The sequence below is a fragment of the Cynara cardunculus genome (assembly GCF_001531365.2).
Source record: "Cynara cardunculus var. scolymus isolate 2C chromosome LG 2, CcrdV1, whole genome shotgun sequence".
NCBI classification, from domain to species: Eukaryota; Viridiplantae; Streptophyta; class Magnoliopsida; order Asterales; family Asteraceae; genus Cynara; species Cynara cardunculus.
In genome coordinates, this window is record NC_037529.1 from 23,623,330 (window position 1) to 23,633,528 (window position 10,199).

Here is a 10,199-nt window from a genome sequence, read left to right on the forward strand (position 1 = left end):
TCTAGTAGATAATTCATCAGCAACTGCTAAAATATTGGAATTAATAAAGGTTTCTAAAAAACCGAACACCCAGATTACAAAAAAAAAGGTTTTACCATCTGTGCATCCTCGATGAACTTTTGATTAAAATTTTAATCAATGCAATCATTTTCTTTGCCATAGAAACCAAAACTTCATTTACAACAGTGTATATAATTTCAAACCAAGCACTAATAATTTAATGATAAACATAATTACCAAACGAATTAAATACACGTCTACCCACTTTAACTTCAATATAAGTAATTAAAAATATATATATTCCTTCCAAATATAGTCGAGACAGTCTAATCAAGCGATGACGATGATGATCAAGGGAAAACCCCATGTGTATATAAGTATGATATTAGATGGCAATGTACACTCTCACAACAGATCTCAAAACGATGGTATTTTCCACCTTGAGCTGAGGGCTGTACAAAATATGACAACTACAGACAATCTATCATCACCTTATTCATCCTGGGGTGCAAAAAATAGTAAGGAAAAACCAATCTCATCTCAAGCATCTATGGCATCAACAGGAAGGGAAGTTGCCCTATGAAGAGCTTGTGGCAGCAAGTCCCCTGTGCACAAACTCTTGGTTGTGCTAAATGTTCCATAACTTTCTTCAAAATTTGACTCATTTTGCCCATCGAAAAAACCAAAATGTGTTCCTGAAGCCAAGGATTTCGGTAAACGATCATCATCTTTCTCATCTCGCAACAAGGATGATGAGTTATCTGTTGTATTTGCATTAGATGTTGAATCAACAACTTTTGGTGCGAGCCCTAGTTGTTTATCTCGTAGCTCCCTTAGCTCCATCTGATACTTAGCCTTGAGCCACCTCAATTCTTGTCGAATCTCATTTTCGTAATCATCAGTAAGATCAGGAGCGGCTGAAGCGGTCTCGGTTTCCTCCAATACCCCTAACTTGAAGGACTTGCTAACTTCTCTTTCTCCTGGTTCATCTTCGGTACATGACTGATATTCGCTGGTGCCTACTTCATGTTGTGCCCATATATCAGAATACTGTAATCCATCAGATTGGCTCGACACAACTGGTGCACCTTCTGTAACACACTGCTCGGACCCTTCAAATTGATATGTTATTTCTTCAAAGCGGCCATGAATAGCACCACAATGGTGTCTTGAGCAGTGAAGTAGGTTCTTGGCTGGAGTACTTCTTGTGGACAAGTAGTTGGTTCGAGAACCATTTGACTCGCAACTTTGACAGTAACCGTTGTTTTCATGATGAGGGCTTTCTTCTAGTAGGCCTAACTCCCTTTTCCATTCTGGCACCAAACAAGAAATTTCACCATCGATCATGTCGGCTATCTTATGGACATCTTGATTGGTGATATCCAACTCAAAAACCATTTCATTTGCAACACTAAATGCTGTGTCGGATTCAATGTCAAATGGGAAGTAAATATTCCGAACACGCCCTGCAGTTATAATTAAGACAATTCCTTTTGAGTGTTAAAGTAACAAAGGTTTACTATTCTATTTAGGTTATGTTTGGCAAGCTAGTTGATAGCTTATAAACTAGTCACATTTAGTAATAACTAGCTGATAAGCTAGATCACGAAGTAAAATTACCTAAAAGCCACTCAATTTTTGGTCATTTTTATAAAATATATAAGGAGCACAATTGAATTAAAATGATGAAAAAAACACCCTCGAGCTTGTGGAAAAGGAACCTAAAGTAGCTTATCGCTTACCAAACACGGTTTTTCAATAAGCTAGTTAATGGTTTATCAAACATGGTCTTAGTAAAGCCACATACATACCTTCTCTATCTGCAATTCGTAGCCTTAAGAATATACCATCATCTTCTCTCCTCCTTCCCTTGATAGAAATATCAACGTCTTCAAGATGGTCTTCTTCTTGGGTCGTGAATAGTTCAATTTCATTCCCTTCCGGTTCATAACCAAGATAATTAGAGTAGTTATCGGGTGGTGGGCCATTGGTAAAATGATTATTCATGAGAGGTATTCGGTCAAATTCTCTCCAATAATCGATTGGCCTCAAATCATAGCCATAATCATCAGGCAGAAGGAAGGGGTCTTTCAGCAGCTCTTTTGCTGGAAGCCTAAGAGAAACTGTAACAAGACATTTCTCCACAAATTGTCGCACTTCAGGGTCCTTAACTTTGTACAAAGCATCCGGCTTTTTCCCCTATTTCGGATAAAAAAACAGTGAAATTATCATGCCTTGTATTTGATTTCCATTCAAAAATACAAACAAGTTAACGAGTTCATACTGAAATAACTTTCTTGTAGATCTGGGCAGGATGAGTGCATTCGCTGTAAGGATATTCAAATGTGACCATCTCCAAAATGCACATTCCGAAGGCATAAATGTCAACCAATTCATTGTATTCCTCAGCGTAAACCTCAGGAGCCATGAATTCTGGTGTTCCTGAGAGGAAACAAAAAAGATGCAAAATCAAATGTTGATCGCTAACGCATTTAATCACTAGGTTAAATGCATTTGCGGATTACACAAATGAGTTACTTACAATGATGACAAGTATATCCAAAGTGCAACTTTGTATCCATCACAATCTACCATTAAAAAACCTTCCATACATGCATATGCTACCATTTTGAAGTTCTTTCAACAAGAACAATGCCCAAAAATATATGGCTAACCAAGTGTTATATATGTGAGAATTCAGGCTACCTACCAACACAGCGAGCAGCATGAGATTTACGGAGGATTGCAGCTAGCCCTAAATCACCAATCTTGACTTCTCCTTGATTCCCATTAACAAAAATATTGTCACATTTAAGATCTCTGTGGATGACAGGAGGATCATGGCTATGGAGGTAAAGCAGGCCTTTCAAGATCTGTCTACACCAATGCTTGATTGCTCTTATATTAACCCTCCTGTGTTTTTGCCGATACCTAACCCAAAATCAATATAAAAATCAGGGTCAACAAGCAAGAAACTCAAGATTTTTGGTTTGGGAACAACTTACTGTCTAAGGGTACCAGAAGTGAACATCTCAGTGACAAAGTTCATGTTCCTGTTGGCAGTATCCACCCAAGATGTGTAGAATTTCATGATGTTGTTGTGATTCAAGGTTTTTAGCAAATGGATTTCACAATACAACCTCTCCAGATCCTCAGGGCTTTGAAGGAAATCATAAAGCTTTACCTGGTTCCAAGCCACTTCTATCCCTTCATACTCATCAAAAGCCCTATAACTGGACACAAGAAAAAACATAGACACAAGTCAATCTGTGGATCACACATAATTACCTCAAAACAAATCGATGAAAATCCAAATACCCATCAACCAAAAACCACTGAAAACTGCAGAAATTTAAAGAATTTTCTTACACTGTCTTTGAAGCTCCCTTCCCCAAAATCTCGTTATACTGCAACAAGATCAATCGGAGCTTTTTTAGTCATCATTGACCAAAAACACAAAGAAATGACAAGGAAAAGTAAGGATTTTTACCCTTCCGTATCTCCCTGTGGGATCTACTTCAACAAACTCAGATTGATCTGAATCAAGAGATGCAACACCATTCATTCTTTACTTGAGCTGCTGAAAGAGAAGGGGGGTAAGTAGTCAACAAGATAGAGGATGGGTTTTACTGCAATAATTGTGGAAAGAAGAGAGGAGAGATTGAGATTGAGATTGAGATTGAGATTGGAATCCTCCTCGTTGAGTCCATCCAGAAATCAGAAAGAAGAAAGAGAGAAGATATTTCAACAACTCAGAGACAACGAGGCAAAAGATTTCTAAAAAGGCAAACACAAAAAAAAACTCTTTATCTTTTTTCTTTATCCCCACAGACAAGCACACATATATCATGACAAAAACACCTCTCTCTTTCTTTTCTTGTGTCTTCACGAGCCACCCACGCACACATGCACCTGTGTCTTTGTCTACTTACCTATCTATCGAATTCAATTGTATCCACCGCTTCAAATAGGGATATAAAATTGATGAGAGTCTTATATCCATCTCCTAACTCAAATTAAAGCCCCATAATCATTCTTTCAAATTATAAATATAGAGGGAGAGAGGGATTCCTGTGAGATATGTCATTTTTTAAGATCCGTAACAACTACGACTATCATAGTATTTCTAAGGTTGTTTAAAGATGACTTTATCATTAGAGCTGATAATTTGAAGATGATTTTTTTTTATCAACGACTTCAAAGTATTTGAAGAAGCAAAGAAAGAGAAAATGCATATTATAATAGGACCGGGATTTTTTCTACATATATATTTTTTTGTTGATTTTTTTCATATGAATTGACCATTGTGAATGCTTTTATTCCAACCCACGACATTGAAAAATCACTAAAAACATTAAAATTGACGCTCCTTTAAAACCGAAAAAGAAAATCGAACTCTAGTTATATTTTAAAAAGAACAACAAACCAGTGTATGTATATAAAAAACATATTTCATCATTATTAAATCATTTTAAATACAACATTTATAATTTGTTAAATAACTATCATAGTAAATAAGGATTTAATTTAATGAAATTTCGTTAAAATAAGACAACTTTTTTAATAAATTTTACATTACAAGAAAAAAAAAATACATGAATTCAAATAATACAAATTAAAAACAAAATTAAATTATACTAATTTTTTGAGTTATTATGTTCGTCCCGTAAATGATCAATTAATGTATATCTAAGTTCAAAATGAGCCTCTTTACCTCTGACTTTTTTATGTTGCGCAAGAAACTGTTCGAGCTTACTATTGTTATCGTTCATCATCTCAAATCCTACATTTGTCATTTTGAGTCGTTCTTCAGTTACTGCTAGGGATGGTGATAACTCTCAATTCTGAGAGTTATTTGTTGTTCAATACTCTTATTTTTATGTGTTTTATGTACCCATTTTGCCTCTATCTTGTATTTTTTGTTAAAATGTTGTACGAGGTGATGAAAGATCAATGATTTAATTCTATTCTGAAAAACCGTCATTGTTGGAAAATGCCCACTGTCTGCTCACTTTCTGCCCACTTCGACATTTTCTTCAAAGCGGATTTGGATAAGTTTAAATACCTATTTTTGTGGGTATTTAAGAGAATTAATTCTACAGTCAAATATGAAAATCTCACAATATTTAAAGGGATAGGCCTTGTTGTATAAAACAAACGTCATAAAGTGTTTTTTTCCTTATTTTAAGGGAAAAGTCATGCTTACCTTTTTCATCCTTTCAAAAAAAGGTGACAAGGCCTAAATATTTTGCAAGATATGTAATGAAGTATTTGTACTCATGATTGAAGAAAGCTTTCTTCCTTTGGGTAAAAGGGATGTTCATCTCTCTCTTTCTCCTATAAACTGAAGCATTTACTCTCATTTGGAAAACACATCTCTTGGAGCATTTACTCTCAACTAAAGATCTAGAGTAGTAGTTCAAGTTTAACTTTCTGTATTTACTTCTTGTCTCGTATTTAACTTTCAGTTACGTTTACGTTCATTGTATGCCCACTGAAGGCAACAGTTTTATTAAACTTTCAATTCAAGTATTTCTTATGCATTTATCTTCTTCTTCTTCTATGTTCTGTAATTTTATTATGAGCTAATCACCCATTTTGGGTGTGGGTGTGAGTCAAACTTAAGAACTTGAAGGCACACTTGGTGTTGCCATTATTATTAATTCTTAAGCTTAGTCACTTTAAGTCGGGACTTAAACTCAGCGTATATAAGCCGATCACTATGAAGTGTTAATATTAGATCATTGATCCAGCGATGGATGAATTCGAAATACGACTTAAGTGATGCACAAAGATTTTAGAGCGTCTTTGATAATCACGTAGAGATACGGATTTTGCATATTTTTAGCTAATATTAAATTATTAGTCGAGATTTATGCTACAAAGAGATTTGAGTATAAATCTTCAGGCTAGTGGAACTATATATCTTTTTATCACTTAGCTAATTCGACATGTTTAAAATTGATAACAGTGGGCACTTTGTGGGCACTCCTTAGGCTCAATATATGAAAATTAACTTTCGAGAGATTGGAGTTTTTATAGAAGTCCCATGAGTTTCTGACCATACTGTTCCTACAATCTTCTTAAGGGAAACTTACACCCATACCCATCTCTTAATTTGAAAAGGTTTATATCGTATTCTAAGCTTTGTACCAACAAAACTCAACTTTTATTTAAAAACCAAAATATGCTCAATAAATTCATAAAACTCTCTGATTCTCAGTAGTCCAATCCATGTGGAAACGATCATGGTATTATACCACTTTATTAATTGAAGCGATCATAATGTCGACTTGCACTTGCACTGCCACTGTAGGGACTTTGTGCCTACTGTGTAAACACTTACAATTCCAAGCCATCAGATGGAAATGTGGCAGGTAATGCATCCCCCGTCCCTGGACCTATTTAAGCCCCTAGTCCCTGACCCTCCCCCCAATTAATCCCCGACAGGATTCGGGGAAAGGAATCCTCGGTAGGTTATGTTGGTTCAAGATTTCTCAATTTAGATCAAATAAACAAATATCGATGTGAGAAGTAGTAAATGCTCTAAACATGGTAAAGCAATATAAGATAAACAATAAGAATAAGATCACAAATTTGTTTGAGATGTCATCATAGTAATATAGTCTATTGGTTGAGTTCATATTACAATTGAATGATCGTGAGGATCATGAAGTACAAGAAATCTGAATGTTGTTCTTCGAAAAGCTTATCAAATGAACTAAGCATGATCTCATATTTATAGGCCTAGAAAGGAAAGTCAAAGAAAGATCCAATATAAATGCTCCACGAGTAAAGTAGCTCCAACAAACTTTGGGCGGGAAAGGTTAGGCGCGTGAGACCAGAAGTAGAGGCAGAGCCTCTGGTTCCTCGGAGTAGTGCTTCTGGTTTCTCGATGAAGAGGTTTCTAGTCGACCAACCCTTAAGCTTTCTTCATACTCTAATAAATCAAAATTATAGGGTTTAACATTCTCCCCCTAAGCATGAATAAAACATAAAAAAGGAAAAGTAAGATCTATAAGAAAAGCAAGAGGTCAATAGATCCTTCGTAGATATTTCGTTAAACTAGACAAAATTGAAATTACAAGGAAAATTGAAATTATACAAGATTCTTTCAAGCGTAGTGAGAATAGTTGTTGAAGATCTTCTACCATTCATAATCAATCCTCTGTTATTGAGCACAAATTCAATTGTTATTGTAAATTCCAATGCATCATCTCTTGGACGATGAGATCTGTGTATCTGTTTCCCAACTTCTCCTTTAATCCATTTCAACGTAGAAACTGAGTACTTGAAAGCTTCTAGTATCCGCATAAATTTCTTCTGTCTAAGCTCATTTTTATAGATAAGCCTAATTCTAGATCTGTTAAGATGGTGGTAGAGCGTACATTCTCTATCCCTTCCAAATTCTCGTTTAAAGCTGTTACAGAGAGTTCTTCCTCACTAGTCTACAGAGCTATATGGAAATCAAGTTTATCTCTGTATCTGACTAGCTGGCCTATCACCTCTTGAATAATTGTCTTGGCCATTGAGAAAATCATACCTTTATCCATCCTCTAGTTTGCAAATGCCCATAAATCTGCCAAGCCCTATGGAATGAGGTTGATCAAATCATTGTCATTAATAGACGCTGATTGTACCCACGAGCTATTTCCACAGTGTAGTCTAGATACTTGATGATTTTATACGCAAAAGTTCTGATCTTGATGTCCAGCACAATCTTGATGCCTTCATTTGATTAAACCATTGAGACTGTTGTCTTTGTTGTGCAAACCTTTGTCTAATCTGCCTCAAAATTTCTGGATGCAGCTCTGGTGGTTCCAAGTGTACTCACTTCTCCTTATTGCTATATATATATATATATATTTATATATATATATAGAGAGAGAGAGAGAGAGATGAGCGATCAAATGCAAACCACCCAATTTGTACAAACCGCGCAAACCACCATCATCCGTCAATTTCATTGTTTAATCTTATGAAATTTTTTCATGACATTGTTTAATCTTGTAAAATTGTTTCATATAATACTTTTTTTGATGAAGTTATTTCATTATGGTTATGAAATTGTTTCATATAATAGTTAATGAAATTTTAATGAAGCTGTTTCATGTATTTCTCTAAAATTAAAATAATGAAGATGATAAGATCCATGATTAACACCCTCCACAATAAAAATGATTAATCAACCTCTCATAATTACAAAAAAAAAAAATGAACAAAACGAACAATTATGATTGGTTGAATGAGGTTTGCACAGTTTCTACAAATTAAGTGGTTTGCATTTGATCGCTCCTGTATATATATATCCTGTATATTCTGAAATATTAGTTTGGCCTTGAATCATGAGTTTGTGTGGTTATTTTTCAAGTCAACTAATATATAAGGTTGAAGGTTAATACGGTGTATTAGTAAGATTGAATGAACAAATAATTGCATACGTATTGGGTTTCTAAACCCATATACTCAGAGCTCATCACAAAACTTGAAATTCTTGACTAAATAACGAAATACAATCATTTGTAAATAATATTCATCCGTATATCCAAACTGTTGTTTAGTTTTCATGATGCACTCATCCGTAAATGTTTCCTGCAAAAAACCGGCGCAATGATTTTAATAAAAACATATGGTACCAAGTATCTCATAAACATAATCTAGAGTTTGGCGTGATTGATGAGAATTTCGAGAATTCTAAAAGATTCATGAGGTTCAGTGAGCTGAATAAGTACTCTGATGGTACTATTAAGATTGTGAGAAAAGGGCTTGAAAGAATAAAGGCTATCGATGACAAAGCTACAGGACACGACAAGTTAATTCCAAGAGAGAGGTACTTACTGAAAAGTGCTCTTGAACTGCTTGATGAAAAGTTGTAGTATCAGAATGCGTTAAGGAGGTATGAGATAAATCTGGGCTTTAGAAGATCCAAATTTACAATGTCTTTTGCTTGAATCCAAAGGGGGAGAATGTTGGGTTTAAGCTGTGCTTAATTGTTGTATTCAAGAGTTTCTCCGTGTAAATTTGTCTTAGTTGCTTTGTAGGTATAAATAGGTTTCTCTTTATAATTAGTGGTCTTGAACTTTCATTTTGTAATCTTTTTGAAATTGAATACAATCTACTTTTGGCAATATTCTCTCAAATGTTCATATTTTCCAATTTGATTGTTTGAATACTGATTGAAGATTTTGGATTTACAGCCTAAGCCTGCAAATAAAAATTCTATATTAGATAGAAAGTTTGTAAAAACAACCAATGCTTAACTCTTTTACAAAAGTTGAGGAATCACATGCTAGACCACCGATGCATCTTCTCTGAGCATATCTATACTACATTAAGAAGCATTTAAGACAATGTCTTAATTACAACCCTCTAAGCATATAGTACTACTCTTTAAAGTTTGGATTTAAAAAATCTCTTAATCACAACTCACAAAGCATAATGTACAAGCTTTTCATGCAAAGTGTTTTAAACCCAACTCTGGAAGGTTTCAGACCCCCTTTCTCTGTCACTGTCGCCTACATTTATCTTTTGAGATACATTTCTTCAACTCAAATTCAAAATACAAAACCTCAAACCATGGTTTATCTCCTCCAATGCTACATTGACACTCCTCAGAAAAAAAGATTATATTCCCAAGACAGCTCTCATCACTCAAAACATTCTCATTGATTCCTTGCTAAAGTGACGATTCAAGCTCCCGGTATGATGATTACTTGTTGGTCCCTTGAGGGTCTACAAGATATGTATAACAGTTTGTAAAAGGGGGGGATTAATACAAACACAATATTTTCAAATTTAAAATGTATATTGATAAGATAAGATCAATACAAATTTTACAAGATTGTTTGCGAAAAGATAAGGTAAGAAAACCTATCTAAACAATCTTTGGTTACACACAAAATCTTAGCAAATGAGAAAAGAAATGTTGTAAAGAAAAGTTCTTTTACTTAAGCTCTAAGAATTAGGTTAAGAGAATGTTGCGCGCACTCTGCATGGAGAAGAAACATTTATATTTATACCCAGTGCATTAAATGTTCATTTAATGTAATATGGTAGGGTTTGAGTGCGTGTCAAGCGTTAAGAGAAAGGCTTGAGCTTTGCTACAATGAATAGTACAAAAAGCCTATTCATGAGGAGACATCCTTTCTAAAGTTGGTGGATAATAGAGTCAACTAGTCGGCTCCGTACCGTACTAACAT

At 34.8% G+C, this 10,199-nt stretch overlaps 1 protein-coding gene across 3 annotated transcripts; it reads right to left on the bottom strand.

Annotated features, from left to right (window-relative positions):
- Window positions 1–283: 283 nt before the first annotated feature.
- Window positions 284–3,920, bottom strand: LOC112505820 (probable serine/threonine-protein kinase WNK9). Of its 3 annotated transcripts, XM_025109835.1 has the most exons (7): window positions 3,491–3,920; window positions 3,370–3,407; window positions 3,006–3,233; window positions 2,711–2,931; window positions 2,285–2,442; window positions 1,812–2,199; window positions 284–1,466 (listed from the first exon to the last, which is right to left on the bottom strand). In XM_025109835.1, the coding sequence occupies exons 1-7, from the start codon at window positions 3,563–3,565 to the stop codon at window positions 541–543; spliced, it is 2,034 nt and encodes a 677-aa protein (XP_024965603.1). In that variant the 5' UTR covers window positions 3,566–3,920; the 3' UTR covers window positions 284–540. The 3 variants fall into 3 exon arrangements, with proteins under 3 accessions (XP_024965603.1, XP_024965605.1, XP_024965604.1); XM_025109837.1 differs by lacking the exon at window positions 3,491–3,920 and having other exon boundaries at window positions 3,372–3,392; XM_025109836.1 differs by lacking the exons at window positions 3,370–3,407; window positions 3,491–3,920 and having other exon boundaries at window positions 3,006–3,053; window positions 3,185–3,233.
- Between the last annotated feature and the right edge of the window lie 6,279 nt (window positions 3,921–10,199).